Genomic DNA, 18,326 nt, shown 5'->3' on the forward strand with positions numbered 1-18,326 from the left:
GTCAGTAGTTAGGTGTAAAGACAGAATCATATTGCTAATTGAAGCTCCTCCATGTGCTAAATGCTAACATTAGCCAAAACAGCTAGCTAGCCCACAACACCATAACATTTCCCGAGTACAACTAATAGGAAATTCCCCGGAAAAATCGAACCAGCAGACCTTGCTTGTTGTTCTCTCGGCAGTTGACCGAACCGATTCCCCTGGCCACGATATGAGCCGATTCTTAAACCTATTGGAAGAAATGCACCTCAGTGAGTGACGTGTTAATGGGCCTTTGCTTTCCTTCCAAACAAGCTGCTGTATGGATCTGCATGTACAGTTTGTGCTTTACGCAAGGCCACCCGTTCTTTGAAGGAGGCCGTTAAAGTGCCCCTCAGATGAAACAGATGCTGTCAAAATGTCACTGTGTGAATTCTACCCGACTCCCCCATTGATTTACCGTCCTCTCCCCTGCCCGGAATGCACCGTCAGCATCTTTGCTCCGATTCTGACTCTCCGACAGGCTGACATGTTTGCTTCATTTCATCCACATGCTTAGGCTCATCTTTGTCCCGATCTGGCGGACAGGCAGGTCTGATGAGTTTTTCTAGACCAAGACATTTAATAGTACCGACGCGCAAGCCAAAGACATGAAGCAGACTCTCGGGCAGGTGAGGGAATAACGATTAGGCCTCGGAGATGAATGTCTGACTCTTAATGAAAATTAGAAAAAGGACTTGGTAGGATTAAAAGACCTATTTTCTTCATTTTCTTAATCTAACTTGGTAATTTAGCCCCAAGGGCTCATTTGTTACACAGATTCAATAGCCATCCCTACACAGGCGCGGCTATTTTCTTCACTTACTCACTTAGTAAAGTTGTTAAAGCTGGAAAGACTCAGAGTTTACCTTAATGACTTTTGCTCTTACAGTCACATATAAGTCCGAGCTTGATAACAACAGTCCATTTGAGTTGTGAATACACCGTCGGTCCGTAAGTGCGATTTCCATTGCAAGATGACCGCCGGTTTTTGCAGTTAATCAGCAATGCGGGTAATTAGTGCTAATTAGGATAAAAGCCATTTGTCTAGATAGCCATCCGCCTACAACAGCGATGCGGCTAAATGCGGATAAACACAAACACAAACAATCAAGACGACTTGTTCGAAGAGGGCGTTCTTAGCTTAATGTATCAAATCATTTTTTTTCTCGGCGCCTTTATGCGGAAGAAGACAGGAGGCCGCTCGTGGATGTTTTTTTTTTTTTTGCTGAATAAGCAACGAGTGTTACCGGACTGCGCAAGCAAAGTCACGAACAATCCGAGGCATTTTCGTAACATGTTTTACGATTTTTGTTCGCAGGGCTGTGAAATCATTTCTTAATCCATTTGCTTTAGTCAACATGCTTTTCTTTCCATATGAATTAAAATTCCTGCTGTCTAGTGGTTAAGAATGAGGTCTGTTAACGATGGTCAGATTCCTGAAATGAATGAGCGTGTCTTTTGTGGGTGGAAAGTGCTAATGGTCGATAATGGTGCGGTCACTATCGGAATGGTTTTAAAAGCAAAGCTGGAGGAGGAGCGAGGTATTTTAATTTGCGTGAAAACAGGCATGGAAACTTAATTACGTCTATGAAAGCTTAGTCATGGCCTCTTCTTTACAAAGTGCCACTGTGAATAGAAAAGAAAACATTCCCCGATATTAAATCTATCCTGTAACATGTTTATAGATAACTAAGAAAAAAAAAAAGACATAGCGCTTGCTATTGAACGACACAAAGTTGGACCTGCTTTTTATTGTTAACGTTATCTCGCTGAGCCACGGTGGCGAGGTCACCCTCTCTGAGGCCGCTTGGCGGTTTGAAGGAGCTCTAAAGGTGATTGAGGAAGAGAGGCGGTGATTTAGGTAGTGCATTAATTACAAGTCACAAAGCTGCAGAGTGTGTGGGGGGGAGAGAAGGCAGTAAAATGTTTTCTGACTCACTGAAGGGGGCTGTTAAAATATCCCACAAACACATCAGGGTTCATTACTGCTGTAACCTTTACCATATTTCTTTTTTCACCCTTTCTCCCTCCCATTTATTGCTCTCATTTGCAGTCACATATATTGCCTATATATCTAAGGCTGAGGGGAAAAAAAAAAAAAAATCAAAGATTTATCAAGCAGAACTAAGACGTAAAAGCAGGGCTTGGGTATATTAACATGGTGTGAAAAGCAAATTGATTGAAATGCCAGATTTTTTTTTTGTAGGTTGTGTGTGCTTCAAATACAAAATTGTATGATGGACACACTGAAAGGATGAAAAGAAAATGAATATCAAATAAAATAATTCTTAATATCCAAATCGATCCACTTTAAGATATGCCGTTTTTCAATCGTTTCAATCGCTGGCTTATTCGAGAAATGCGCACCTTCAAAAAAAAAACCCTAAATAAATAAATAAACTACAACTTTATTCTTGGAACAGTACAACTTTTTCCATATAATATGAATTTTTTTTTTCTCAAGAAATGTCTACTGTTGCAACAATTATCTTTCAACTTTTTTATACAATCATAATATCAAGTCTTTTTTATTTTGTTTCCCCGACTATGTATTTGACAAGCGGGCGTGTCCAAAAGTTGGCAAGTGTTTCCTTCTGCGGCACAATGACTGTGCACAAAGTCATGATTCAGCTTCTGGAGTATGGGATTGGCCTTGGCCACAACCTTGGGGCTATTTATTGGCTAACATCAGCCCATCAATGCTTTCAGGTTTTGCCTGGAAGCAGGTCTGTGGTGTCCTCTTCTATCAATTAATGAACAGCAAGTGAAAACGGGAAGACACTGAATAACAATAAGTCTCGCGCTTCCTAACCTGATTGTCTAGCGCCGCATTCCCAATTAGCCAGTTCAACGAGCATGCACGCACGCTTCCCTGTTATCGTTGTAAAAAAGGCCCGCATCCAAACAGACAGCCGCCGCACCTTCTAAATAGTTGATGCACATTTTTAATGTGTTGGCAGCTTGCTTCTTTATTATTTCGTGTCATTTGGTTGAGCTCCAGCAAGCTCATTATTGAAATGTGCAATTGTTGGTTTTTGCCCTTTGGTTCCGTACGAGATAGAAGACTGGCGAGAATATTGTTTTCTTTAAGTGCTTGAACAAGCAGCGGTGGGCGTGCAGGTGACTGACAGTTCGTCATTTCATTCCGTTTTTATAGAAGATAGATGTACTGGATTGTTTTTTTCCCCCCATATATGGTAATTCAACATAAATATTAATCTACATCATGTCAGAAAAAAATTGACATCACTTCAAGGATGAATATCTGAGTAGCCTTGGCGACTTATGCAAACAACCTGGAAACCTTTCCGACACACCTCATACAGATTATCAGCATCATTTCTACCCTAGCAATATACAAATACATTTCTACATTACATTTAATATTGAAAAATAAATTCATTGAGTTATATATTGATATTGCAACAGCATGTTCAAATAATTTTTACGCACATCATTTTGTGTTAATTTATAATAAAAGCAATTTTTTTTGGGAGGTATCGGGATTATTCTCACTTTTATTTGAAGTAATTCTGGTGCAATAATTTGACAGGTCCTCACTGACATTTTGCAGTAATTTATAACAAATGTTCTTCAGTGATAATTGTTTTTGGTACAGCGAAAGGATTAAAGAGGGCTCTGCAAATATGCTCGTAAAAAAAAAAAATCCAACCCCAGGCTGTTAACAATGGCACCATTAAAGCTATGTGTGGAAAATCACTCAAGCAGTCATTGCAGAGCGACTGGCAACGGAACGTCAAAGCCGACTGGATATGTTCCACTTGTTACTCTTGTCTTAGTTCGACTTTTTAATCCAGTTGTCGAACAAAAACATGATATGTTCATAAACAACTGTAATGTTATTTTTTTTGTCATATGGGATTTATTTATTTGCTATTGTTATCTTATCAAAAATGTTGTCTTTAACCATTTTGGATTAAAATAAAACATTATCGAGTATTGGTGCGCAGTATCAGCTTGTTGAATACGACTGTGTGTGTTTGTGTGTGTGTTAGGCGGTAAAAGGAAATTGATTTATTGCAATCCAAAACCAAACAGCCTCTCGTGCATTGTTGCTGCCCGTGTCCCTCCCAGTCATCCTTTCCAATTTCATTATTAATTATCTATAATGTCTTCAAGCCAAAGCCACATTTGTCTTTCGCAAGAAACTCATTTCCTTCACCACTTTGGAGCTTTCGCTTTTATTTTTTTAGAAATGCTAATGTTCAATGTGTGACGTTTGGAGGCACCACGTTTATGCAGACTGCAAGTTCAGGGCTGAAGGGAGCTTTTCTTCTAGCTTCTCCTCCACTAAGTGAGCGGTAGACAAGCACCCACACATCGCTCGGACGTAAACGTCCAACTTTCCGTTCGACGCAGCCGTCAGCATTAAGAGCTCCGTTGCCGTTAGGGGCGTGAATTTGCTTCGGCGGTTTCTTCGATTGCTTATTAACGGTTCATATTGGATGAATGATTCACTGTAGGTAAATAGACGTTAGTGTGTGTCACCAACGGCTCTGTTGCTCAATACTATCATTGTAGTTAATATTTATTGTTCAGTTAATCCCTTAACTGCCACCCCCAAAATATTGGAACCTCAATTTCCCCGACGAATCTGTTCCAGAAAATCAAATGCAAATTAAATTGTATGAAAACCAAGGCAATATTTCCTACATAAAATATCTGGACTGTAGACCGCTAACTATTATTATTATGATTATTATTATTATTTCAGATAATTATAATACTTTTTTTGTTCATTTTTTTTGTATAACTACTAAAAAGCTATAATAAGACCAGAGAAAGTTTGACTAGGGATGTTCAGTACCATTTTTTTTCTCTTTGAGTCATCACTGATATAAAGTCCTGAAGTACTTTTGGTTTATAAAATATCATTTAACCCATAATGAGCAAAAAATGTGTCTTTCTGACACAGATAGTGGATTCACCAGTGTCGGACTGCCGCTGTTTAGCGCCATCTACTGCCAAGGAGGATTTACTTAATTTCAGATTTTCTTTGCTTTAAGGATTGGTGCCTGATCTCGGCCGCCTCCACGAGTACCCAATACCTTAAAATAAGGCCAGCTAAAAAACAAAAAAGTAGATAGCGATAATTCGTACTGTACTGGATGTGTTTAGGCGGAAAAAATAAGTACTTAGATGTAACCGAAAATTGGCTCCAATAGAAGAGCCCCTCTCCCAATTATTCCATTACATCCACATTCCAATTTACACATATTGTTCTTCTGAGAGAATGTACAACCACCTTCCAGCTAGAGAAATTATTTTATTCTTTTTTGAGAAAAAAAAAAAAATCCAATAAATTGAGGTGCTCTAATCTCTGCTGCTGAAGCAGACACACATTGGCACATTTCATTTATTTTCTGCCGGGTTTCTTCCGATAAGAGCGCTCCATGTGTTCATTTAATGGGAAATCAAGCCTGAGACTTCCCAGTTTGAAGCAAACGAGCAAGGCGAATCACCGCAAACATCAGCCCGTGTCATCGGCGGTAATTTCACGTGCAAATGGAACATTTAAATGAGAAAATGCAAATGACGGGGCGGGGGGGGGGAATACGACGAAAATGAACACATTCTTTAATGTCGACATCTTAATTGGCCTCGTTGCATTCTTCGGAGCGCCTGTGTTTTTGAATGTTATTAATTTAATGTGCCCAAATTCTTTCGAACCAGCCTTGCACATGACAGACAAGGGGAAGAGAGCGCTGTCCTTGCCTATTAATCCGAATCTGCTGAATAAAACAGTTGAAATGAAAATAGGCTGACCAGCTCAATTAATAGCCTTAGAAGCTGCAAATTGCATTACAGACCTCTTACAGCGATGCTCCAGTTGGAAAAGTCGACTCACCAGGCAACGTGTTGAATCTTTGGCTCTCGTCTACGCCCTCGTGGGAAATCACCCCGAATAAAATTAGACCTGAGACATTCTGAACGCGAGTGTGTCTTGGTCAGAGTGTGTGTCAAAAAGCTCTTGTTAGACGATGGATGAGATTCTCTCTGCTTAGCGCTGCTCTTCTGCTTTTTTTTTTTTTTTTTTTAAGAGCTCTTTTGACCTCAAACTTACAAAGATTAACTCTCTCGGTGACTCTAAGAAATGTGTGTAGCCGCTCACATATCTATGAATATTTGATTTGACTTTTTCCATGAGACAGCACTGGAGAAGTGACGCTTTGCTTCAAGCTTGTGTCATCACAGTGTCAAAAATGACTCAAAACATAATGTCGAAAGTGCTGGCAACAAAAGTGAGCACACCCCTAAAGTGAACTTTCCCATCGTTGGAGTTATTTACGTGCAATTTGTGTTTTTGTGCTTGCCTGTTATTTTATGTGCTCAGTCACTGTAAACGCAGGCAGAGCGGGTAATATTTATGGAAATGGATAAAAGAAACCAGAGGAAAACATTTTTTAATTTGAATAGTTGTAGCCCTTCTGTGTGTTTTGAAAAAAAAAACCCATCTAAGATAAGGTAAACTTTTTAAAGTTAAGTCAAATTTATTTCGATAGCCAGTCAACGTCTCAAATGGCTTCACATGGCTAGCATCAGTTTTTGTAAATCTGAAAACGAAAAAGTTCTCTAAGGACAGATTTGGATAGTTTTGCCTGTTTCGGTAAGTTCCAGACCGGTCCGCTCTCTCTCATTCATTCCCTCATCTTTTTGAAGAGGCACACTCCAGAGTGTTTTTGACATATCGTGCCGCCTCCTATCGCTACTTCTCTGTCTTGGCGATGTAATCAAAGCGGGCCTAGTCAGTGCCGTCAGAATATTCGCCGAGATCACCAGAGGCTTTTTTTTTTCTTTTTTTTTTACCGTCTATCAAGTGCCCTTCACAAGCTGCTGGGGATTGTCATGGACTCTTCACACCCTCTTGTGAAATTCTTTAATCCCTCGCTAACGGAATAACTAAGGCCTCCATTTATAGACGCTGTGGCTAACCGATAGCTTAATTACATTTTAAATGTTTGTTAATGACTTCCGGTGCTTCCGTTGCGCCCGGCATGCTATCGGATCAAGTTAGCAAAGGTTGGAGTTTATCATCCTGCCAAACAGAGCGACCCTCGCTAACAGTGCATACAAATGTACTTTTCTTCCCCCCAAAATGCCTTTAGACACAATATTCACTTTCATGCACATTTCATATCTTATTCCACTTTATGCGTTATTCATGTGGCCTAAAATCCTGAGTGCGTCTCTCAGGGTCGTATATATCAGAACACCGTGTACAGTAGACGCAGAATAAATAAGACGCTCATCATGCTTTAAATAAGCTTTCTTCTGACTTTTCTAATATTGATCTTGTTTTATAACTAGAGCTCATGTTTACCCCCCCCCCCCCCCCCCAAAATATCGGGGTTTCTAGTCCCCGTCAACTCAGTCGCATCAATAAACCAAGCTGACTTCCCGACTATCGGCACTTTCCGGAGCGACGTAAAATATATCCAACTGCTTAGTCCCTCAACGTACTCCACGATCAGCGCTTCCGAAAGAAGTCTGTTGTGATGTTATTTTGCCCGAGGTGTTGACTCGAGCTAGTTTGCGGAGAGAAATGATGACGGATAAGCAGGAGGGCAAACACTCAACAACAATAGCCGTCAGGAAAATCCTCGTTCCTGTCTGACGCTCGTATTTAATTGTTTCTTCCTTCCTTGTTTCGGAACGGGTCGAAATGTCTTCTTTCCAGAAATGTACCTGCCTGGATTTTGTTTGTTTTGTTTCGTGACCTCTTTTTATGCCTGTCCCTCGCAGTGCCATCGCCTTGGATAATCAGCTGGTCGTCCTGGCAACCACCACAGCCGACGCGGGACGTTACCACGCGGAGGCCGTGAATGAAATGACGGGCGATAATGTTACCAGTCCCGCTGTCTATTTGAGCATCTCGGGTAAGTAAAATAACCAAAGGAGAAAATGTGAGATGAACTCCAAATAGTGGAAAGTTGATTTTGGTGTTTAAGTAATGTTATGTTTTGGGGCATGCCGATTAATCGGACAATATTTTGCTGATTTTAGTTCTCCTCCCAGATATTTGGTCTCAAGAAATCTGTTCATCCCTACTAATGTAAAACAAAAACAGCAATTTTGATGAAACCTAAAGAATTGAAAATGCCTCAACAACTAGCTTTTCTGGTCATGCTAGTTTGTATATTGATATGCTAGTAATGCTAGCATTCATCCATCCTTCCATTTTGTCCTATTCCAATTAAGATTCAAGATTCATTTTAGACCAGACACATTCAGACAAGTATTTGACTCACTTCCATGAACTTAACAATGCACGTTTTTTGGAATATGGGTGGAAGCCAAGCCAGAACAAGTGTTAACAATGAGCTTCAAAAGTCTTCTTGTTAGGTTTGACTTTGGTAAAAATGTTGTTTAAACTCTAAATGGTACCACTTTTGGGGGGTTGTGTCCAGCGTACAAACGGGACGATATTGTCCTCGCGGGTTTGCCAATTTTTCACGACGACCCCGGAATTATTTTATCATGGTTCCCCTAACATTCCTCTTTATCTCCGTGGGAGTGAGATGATAGACTTCAGCGTCTCGCAAGTCCTTCAGCTGAGAGCGAGAGAGGCAGTTGGTGCTCTGTCCCTCGTGGCTGTAACGACTTTTAATTAGATTTTCTTTACGGGGTTGTATCCTTTGGCATCCTTTGTCACGTCTACGCTCTGACACACAAACAGCACCTTGTTACCGCTGTCAGCGCCGAGTGTTCCCCTGGGTGCTTTCGAAGAATTGGTAAGAAGGGGCACAGTTAGACTTTACTGATAAGACTCGGGTCGTAAAATGCCTGTTGGCTTTTTTTCTTTGTGTTTGTCTCTTTTTATCAGCTTGTGTTTTCCCACAGTAAACTTTCGTATCCTTTGTTATAAAACAAAGGTGCTGACGATATTGAGAGAGGAAAGATAAGGAAGGAAATTGGGGAAATTAGGGATTTTTTTTCCTCTGAAATAGGAACGATTGTGCATGTTGGAACAAAGAATACTGAAAGAGAAATTTATTTGTCAAGTATCCTGAATTGATAGGCAGAAAATCACGTTCTTCTTCGTGGCATGATGGGATTTTTTTGACGCATTTGACACATGACAATTGTGTGGGGGTTTTTTTTCCTCCACCTTCTCTCCGTTAAATCGGCACAGGCACATTCTCAGAAGTCTGTCGAACCACCTATTATTTTTTTTTTTTTTTTACATGTGCCTGAATAAATTAGACACTTATTTCCTATTCTCCCTTTTCTTACTTTGATTCCAACTTTGCGCTCTGCAAAGAAGAACAGAAGGAAAGTCAAATTAGCAGAGGCAGCGACAAAAAGGAAGTAATGAAGTGAGTCATTGGCATAGAGTGAGAATATCACATCAGCGCTGCTGCGGAGGACTTTGTATCATTTTTTTTTTAAACCGCTCGCTACAGGTGAGAGTCGACTTGTCGCAATCTCGCTTCCCGGTGATGGACAGTTCAAATCATTTGACTAATCTCCCGAGCCTGTTAGACGGCGGCGTACGACCGGCCACATGACCCGCCCACTTGACAGATCCATTATCGCCACGCGCCCGCCCGCTTTCCCTACGAGTGCCTTGAAGACGACTAAAGATAAAAGAAAAAAAAGCGTTCGCTGTCACCGGCGCTCGAAATGGAACAGGCGCAATTGATGGCGGCTCGGCAGCACGGTGAGAGGTCACATTATAATCACCGAGAGCATAGCGATGCTCTAAAATAAACAGCTCCTGCAGCACTTTTAATGCTCAAGACAATATATGGCCATAAAGTTAACATCCTCAGTCACCAAGGCGCCACATTAGACAGCAGGACACTCTTAGAACTTTTATTGTCATTCTAAAATAAAACCATCATTCACACACTTGTAAGAGTGGATATAAAATAGTTACATGGCCTTGTTCACATGCCGGATTATGAATGCCTAAATAAATCATTTCCAAACTTTTTGACTGCTATTTTGAACTGTTCATAATTCACTTTGTCTAAGGCCCCAGTTCCAGTTGAAGAAAACCAGACCCAAAGCAAAATGGGAAAATATGTTATGGTCCGATGGGACACTCAAGGAAGGAATTATCAACAGTTTAAAATGGCGCCCAATGTTAGCATAAATAAATACATCAAAAATGTATTTGTGGGTAATCAGAGGAACTGATAACACCGATGAATTAATGGCGAAGTCAGAAGCAGAGTTTCCATGTCCCCAACGTTTGGATTTCAAGGTACCGCTGTCTCCGGGCTCGCTCCGCTTGACTCCTGAGTTTTACCCACAGAGCTGTCAAGAAACAAACCTGTGTTTCAATTTCATCTCTGCACAGTGGGTCATAACAGAAAGAAATGTTTTTTTCCCCATCCCCTCTATGCCGTCTGGAATCTTCAATTTGATACCCGGCGGCGACATTGTTGCCTCTCACTGCTCCCGAGGGATGGAATAAATGCTACATTTTCTTCTAACTTCTTCTACAAGTTAGCTTTAGCTGTTAGCCAAATTCAATTGATAGTCACGGCCAGTCCAGGGTGCACCGACCTAAAGTCAGCTGGGAAAAGGCTCCCGTTCACATGTGACCGTAATGAGGACACGCACGATAGAAAATGGATGGTGTGTGTGTGTGTGTGTCTATAACATGCCAGAGAACCACTTCCAATTGCCTATGGGCTTTTATTTCCCTGTAAGTGATAAGAGATGAGGCTCTGTAGTCCAATTAATTAAAGTCTACACATACATCCTCCCATCTCCCTTTGATGCGCCAGCGCACCAACACACCTCCCGCCTGTCAATCAAAGGCGCGGTGGCGTAGCCTTCATGTCTTTCCTCTCACTTGAGCACAGTGGAGGTCTTTGTAGATTTCTGCTGCAGACCATTAGAGCAAAAATATCCCCAAACAGAGCGCCACCGCACACAGGCACATGAAAGACACACAAACATAGCAAAGACACCCGCCTCGAGGCGCCCACCATGTCTTGGACACCATCAAAGACTAGACGAGCGTTTAGGAGAGTAAAGAAAGGAGGAAAAAAATAGTAAGTATTGGACGTCCATAGAAGAAGAGGTCAGGATGCGGTTCTGGAACAGCGTTGACGAGGTGAGGGAAGTAGCCGCATTGTCGACACAAGCGTGTGGATCAAACGGGTTTGTGGTAGAGCTCGGCAATACGCTCTGGCGAGATTATTAAAGCGCTACGAATGCTATCTCAGCTCTAGCCTCAATAATTGATCGGCCGCCTCCATCTTTCTATAGCGAAGGCGCTAATGTCACACTTGTTAACGATTGCTGAAGTGCAAGAAAAATGCTCAAATTAGTCCCATTCAGACGTGGACCAATCGCGGCTAGCTTCAGCTCTCTGCTGCCTGCCCAAATGCACTCTTTGAGCCAATCTACTCCAAATGCACAACTGGGTGAGTAAGAAAAATAAATCTTCACTAAAGCTGAATAGAACACCTACCATTTATTTGGAGGTCATCAGAGGAACTTTGAATGGTAGTTGTGCGTTGACTCCCGTTTAACACGCGTTTGAATGATTTGTTCGGAATGCAAGGCTCTGTATTATATCAGGCTGCACTTTGGTCTATAGAATCCAATTAATTTGGATTTCTTCTTTTTGAGAGCGTACGTAGAGTGCAAGCAAGGACTGGCAGAGGAAGAAGAATTTGGACAATGACTTTAGACGCCTCCACAATGTAGTATTTCAGAGCATGTACGTCAGAGTAGTGATTGCAAGAAAATCCTTCAGGGTTTGATTACACCTGCAGTCAGACAAGGCGCCAACCAACCCATCTGCTTCCATTCCTTCTTTTTATTCAGTTTCTTTTCCCAGAAGTGAATATGTGTCTTGTTCGGTCTTGCATAGCCGGTGTCTGACCTCTGTAGAACTGCCCCCCCATCCCCTAACCCCCTGCCCTTCAAGTCGTGAACAATTCTTCAAAAATTAGCCTTTGAGAAATTTAATGCTACTCCCAGTTACTGTCAAACTAGGCATAAAACAAGGAGAATTAGACTTTCTGTATTTAAAAGAAACACATAGCTCAGTCTGCTAGCCTAATGCTAATGCTAGCATTAAGCAGAAACACATTCACAGTCAGATTTTCTTTTCGGAGGAGCTCTAAAGTTTTTTTTTTTTTTTAGAATTTTAACCATTTATTATTTGTGAATGTGATTCAGTGCAATAATTGCTAATCGAGCTTTCTTTGAATATTCACGGAAGCGTTTAAAACTACTTGATAATAATTGCTCAGCGTTGTGTGGTTGTGTACGCGGGCGTACGTGTGTGTGCTGACAATATTTGTTGTTATATTTGTGTGCCAATGTGCCATTTGTTTCTGTCCCTAATCCCCTCCTTGACCAGATGTTTCCGTTCCGCGTCACTGAATCTTAAATGAGAGCCTGCCGCTGCTCTTTTTGCTGTCTGTGTGTATTTGTGAGTGTGTGTTTGCTCCAGGTCCCATCTCTTGTTTTTGCGGCGCGTCTAATTGGAGGTATTTTACTGTCCCCTGAACAGCGTTTGATTGTTGTGGAGTGTAATGTGTGCATGTCTGGAGGTGTGCACACGTACTGTATGTCATACATGCATTACATCGCTGCTACGTTGATGCCAGCAGCTGTTGTGACTTTTCATACAGTAATTATAAATTATTTTATGAAGGCACTTGATTTATTTATCCATCTGTTTGTTTATTTAATGATTACATTTTGTAGTGTTAAATTATACAGTAGAGTACTGTTTGTCTTAAACAGACACGAAAAGATTGTAGGGAACAGATTATTGGAATTTTAATGGATTTGATTGTGGGCAGATGATTTGGTTGACTAGAATATGACTTGAAAGTTTTCTTATTTCAGTAGTTCACTAAAATAAAACAAGTTATCATTCTGAAAATGACAATGGTGATTGTCATCTTGAAATATTTTTCCGCAATATTCTTATTTATTGGGAGGCACCTGAATTTTGCAAATAATGTTCATTTTAGCCAATCAGAAAGAAGCTTAATGGAAAAGGCACACATTAAATCGGTGATAAAAGTGTATTTTTAGTGACCTAAACTTTTAAGAAAGGCACTAAAGGATGGAAATAAGACAATAACTATACAATTGCTCCCAACTCAACATGACAAGACTGTCTGGTGGTTTTCTCCAATTTTCAAAGACGAGTCAAGCCCCACATTGGACGCTTTAGCAGCTTTCTACCCCACCGATAAGATCACACGTGAGCACTGAACAGCGACATTAAATTCCGCTCAAATAACTTTGAATTAATTACTCGCAAAACCTTTTCTAACCGTATTACACAAGCGACTCCATGTAAAAATGCCGTTGGCTTAGCATCGCTGTTAGCGTGCTCTTCAAAAACATCCTGTCTTCTCATTTTTTTATGTTCCGCTTGAAAAAGACTACTACTACTTATTCTACTATTTAGATGAGGACCGCATCGTTATACTGCCTCTTGTGGCAATACTTGACTTTGATTTGTGTAACAGGCATAAGTGGAATTTTTTTTTTTTGGGTCACAGCTCTGAAGAATTCATTGAGCAGGATCTCTGTGTAAACAAGGCCAGCTTTTACTTTCAGAGCTTTTAGTAAAGAGGCCCTTCTATATTCCGGAGGAGCCACACTTGATTTATAAATATTCCCGCACAGCTCCGTGTGTCTAATGACTTTGTACATCTATTAATTCCCGCCACAAGAGTTTGCGTCTGAAATGAATCTATTGACTACTGCAGCTGCAGAGGGATCAGATCGGCCTCCGTTCATGCCCCCCCTCGCCATCCCTCCCTTCCTCCTCCTCATCCCGAGAGCTCTCATTTTGCTGTCTTTGTCTCCCGCTTTGCTTCTATAATTAAAACCCAGGCGCACAGACAAAGAGATGGAGTGATGGACAGGAGAGTGAGTCATGCACTATGTGCTTCTGACAAGCAATATGTTCACAGTGTGACTGTTTTGTGTGTACTTCTGTTGCCCTTCCACCTTGTTCACTGTATGTGTTTTCCCGATATCCATGTGGATTGCTTTGACAGTCACGTAGGCAACACACCCACTCACGTCGGCCAACACTCGAGAAGATTTTGAAGGAAAATGGCTGTAATTGGAGAGTGAGGGGGGAAAGAAAGCCACTAAACAAACCAGAAGCCAGAAACTGCCGGTAACAAGTGTTTTGGACTAAAAAAAAAAAAAGTCTCTCTTAACTTCATGGTAGCAGTGCCGAGTCTCAACAGCAAACGAGCATCTCCATATTATTTGTATGCGTCAACAAGTCCTGTGGCAATATGCAAACGAAGCAGATGGATCAATGTCCGATGTTGAATCAGCCGAGAGAGCGTTAGGAATTGCCGAAGGGGGTTGCCGGGCGGAATAATGCGGCGTTATTGTGAGGGATGCCAGCTAAAAAAAAAAAAAAAAAAAAATGTGCCATCGACGCTGACTAATTCACACGCGGGCTTTTGCGTTCGGATTTGATCTGGCGCCGCTTGAAGGAGATGGAATGCACGAGCGCACATGAAAGCTACTCAGGGATGCCGGATGAGATGTCAAGTACGCCGATAAGTCGCCCGTTGTTTTAATAATCCCAACGGTCCCCCGCCGCTGTCCTCGTAACCAAACGGTGTGTATGCAAATGAGTGTTGTGGAGAGCAGCTGGAGACAACACATCGGCGTAGACAGATGTTTTACACTCATTACTTGGGAGAGCACGTATAAACGGCGCCCGTGTGGAACTGGGAGGGACAAAGTCAAAGTCGTAGTTTGTCTTGGTAGGTAGAAAGAATTCTGGAGGGAAAATGGATCCCAATGTGTCCTCTCCACCTTGTCCCCGGGTCGTAGTCAGACTCATCCAAAATGGAGCAGCCAGGCAGGATTGCAACGTTCATACCCTCGTCTGTTGATAAACACTTTCAGAGTTTCCAGAATACAAATGAAGTATTATTATGCATGCAAATTTGCCATCCCGTCTCGCGCACGCCGCTGCTTCCTCTCGTGCGCACTGCGTAACAGGTTAGATGAGAGCTTCGGCCCGGTCGGCGGATGCTCATTTGTCGTGACAGAAAAAAGACGGCAGAGGCGCCAGTGAATGATGAGGCTGCATGTCAAAGCAAGTGTGACGCGGTTTAGGAAGAAAAGAAACTTAAAGGAAGGGTGGGACACTAGATAACGAGGTGCTGAGGAAGCGGAAATGGAGAGTGAAAAAAGGGGGGATATGAGGGCATCGATTGCTTAGCTCAGCATATATACGTCTGTATGTATGTGTGTGTGTGTGTGTGTGTGTGTGTGTATATATATAAGTATATATGTAGAGTAAAACAAAAAGTAAAATATGCTGAGTAAAATATGGATTCTGATTTTTTTTAGCGCACAAAACTGAGTTGTACATAAGCACATATTAGCATCATGTTGCTTCATTAGCATCAAGGTGTTGAAGTGCGGAGGCTGCATAACTCTTTTATTTGTCATATAAACTCTAATGCAATGCTGTTTTTGATGCCTATTTACGAATATACCCAACGGTAAATTAAATCCCCACAGTTTACACATTCATCCAAAAAGAAAGATTAGAAGAAGAAGAAGATTAGAGGCGGAGCAAGGTGTGACCTGGGTTGTTAGTGGAAATTAATTTATTCTGTAAAACAACACTCAACTAATTTGAGATTATAGTTTCATTACAAAATTCCAATTTGTATAGTTAGAACTATTATTCCAGACAATCAGGACTTTTATTTCAATGCAGAAGAAGAACGCAGAAGTCATTGGGAGAAAAACATAGAAAAAAAAATGGAGGGAGCAGGGAAGGTGTGTGAGGGGGGAGAAGTTCAAGAAAACGCGCTTGCTTTGAGGACAAAACTGGGAAGAAGAAAGACAGGCGGGTTGTGAAATAAATATTGAAAGGGAATGCTGAAAACAGGAATAGATCAACAGGGCCTTTAATCCAAATATAGTCTGTGTTGCTTAACTCGCGATCACTCTTTGCACGCGTGTGTATCAAAACACACCCGACCTCATGCGACAGCCGTGTGTTTGCGCGTGCGGGTCGCCATGGCGTGATCCGCAGACAGATGACGGCCATTACCAAGCCGCCCAAACCAGGCGGAACAGCTGCAGCCAGATCGCACTGATCTATTGCCGCCCTAATGAATCTGTTACGGCCAGACCTAAACAATCAATCTCCGAGCCACTTAATCAATTAGGCCATTAATCAGACGCGGACCCCAACTGTTCCTGCCGGGGGACTGGGCCAGGATGAGTGATCACATTACATATAAACACAGACAAAAAAGACACACAAACACGTGGAGTTAACTTGTGAGTCAGCAAGTGTGCCAAACGCAACGAACAAGCGCAACCGACTCAAACGTTCGCTTAGCACGTCGGAATTTGCTGAGCCGTTCAGTCCGTATCTGCTCATCTTCACTTGCTGGACCTTATCCCAGCTGTCTTCGAGTCATAAGAATTTATTTCTGATATTATTTACACGTCGACAACACACACCGGTAATTAGCACATACGCTCGTTCTATGACTCGACTCGCATGTTTCCGTTTTTCTGAGAATTACGAGCAGACGTGTTCAATAGAGGATGATTACGTTCGCATATAGTTGGATTAATAACCTTGCCGATGGGATCAGCAGGGAAAATAAATACCACGATTAATCCGACTTTTATTCAATAGCACAAATTGTTGAAAATAGTCAGCGTCTGCTTACTTGTTGCTATTTCTGTCTTTATTTTATGACATCATCTGCATTAATTTTTCATTTGCCATCTACATATTTATTCATTCCCAATTTATAAATAATACATAGATATAGTTTACCATGTCTACTTCATTTGGGCCCAATGGAAGAACCCTCTTGGGATTATTGTGTTTTTCTAGCAACTAGTCCAGACATGCCTAAAAAACAAATTTGTTCAACTCTTCGGATGCTCATGAAAATTAATGTATGCCCCCCGACAATTAAAAAAAATATCTTTCACTCAGTAGAAAAAAATATCAATTTTGAAATGAGATGGATGTATGCCCATCATGACAACAAGACGTACGGTAAAGTCAAAATTAAACAGGAAAGGGCCAGTTCGTCACTACTTGGCTTTATTTTCTTTGTTTCCATTCCCGGTTTATTGTGGCGATAATAATGCCACATTTCTCTCTGCCATCATTGTTAGCGGAAATAATTAAAATGTGCTTCCACAAGTGCATTCATATTCTCATGTTCGTCTCAGAATAGCACGTAGCACCCAAGGAGCCAAACCAGTGCCAAGACCTTGTCGACCGCCGCTGATGTGTCTGAATGGACAGTGGCCAAAAAATGGAGTGTATGCAAAGAGTCATGAACACAAAACTGGAATAGCTCCCCTTCCTTGAGGGGGGACACTTGAAATTCAATATCCACTCACAAGACGGCACATTTACTTGCGTCAAGAGTCTGCTGTGCTCACTTACTCGCGTCTATCGGACAAGAACGAGGCGATAAAGAGCGCCGAGGACATAAAGACAAAAGAGGCGAGACAATGAAGGAGTGTGATGTATGTGGAGGACTACCTGACCACTTTCAGGGGAGGGGGGGGGGTGAGGCACCTGATTAGATGAGGACGGATGCTCGCTGTTGCCGCCTGTTCTCCATCTGGTGTTCCGCCGCCAGCTCGAACCTCTAGAGCGACGCTGCGCTTTCACATTTGCAAATTCAAAGGCGGCTAATGCTGCTCAATTTGTAAAAATGATTCAATTACGCAAGCATAAATGGAATTAGATCGTGTAGACATTTTACGCCAGATATCTTTCAGTTAGTTTGACTTTGAAATCCGAGTACCGCCGGTCAATTTTATGACCGCGCTCGTGCTAACGCGGAGTGAAGAGTAAAGCTAGCAAGATGGGACGCAATCTGGATCGCAGGAACCAAAATGGTGCCTGGATCATGCCTCCTGTGGGGCTTGAAAATCAAACATTCACACCACAAATAGCAGGAATCAAAGATTGAACTGACCTTGGTGAAGATTTATCACTGTCCTAACACCGTATCTGACTTGGACTTTTCTCTTGGACAGAAAAGCAATGATGTCATGGCATTGCCAGAAACTTTTCTGTGAGAATTGCAATTTCTAGATTGTACTAAGGTAGGCGATTTCATCAGTCCATTAATTTTGCAGTGCGCTGGGAGGAAGGAGGCGCACCCGATTGTCAGTTCCCAAATTGACTTTATGAAGGAAAGTTGCGTTTTTTTTGGGGGGGGGGTTATCTGTGTTTATTTTCTCCGATCTTTTGATGTCATAAACACTAATTACACAAAGCCAATAGATTCCAAAAACAAACAGTGTTG

At 41.7% G+C, this 18,326-nt stretch overlaps 1 protein-coding gene across 7 annotated transcripts in view; it reads left to right on the plus strand.

Moving 5' to 3' along the window:
• Window positions 1–18,326, plus strand: part of sdk1b (sidekick cell adhesion molecule 1b) — a 169,910-nt gene that overhangs the window by 95,400 nt on the left and 56,184 nt on the right. For all 7 annotated transcript variants that reach the window (XM_049721155.1, XM_049721160.1, XM_049721157.1 and 4 more), the window contains one exon: window positions 7,786–7,919. In XM_049721155.1, the coding sequence (XP_049577112.1) occupies window positions 7,786–7,919 (134 nt within the window). The remainder of the gene's footprint in view (window positions 1–7,785; window positions 7,920–18,326) is intronic.

The sequence above is a fragment of the Syngnathus scovelli genome, chromosome 5 (assembly GCF_024217435.2).
Source record: "Syngnathus scovelli strain Florida chromosome 5, RoL_Ssco_1.2, whole genome shotgun sequence".
NCBI lineage: Eukaryota > Metazoa > Chordata > Actinopteri > Syngnathiformes > Syngnathidae > Syngnathus > Syngnathus scovelli.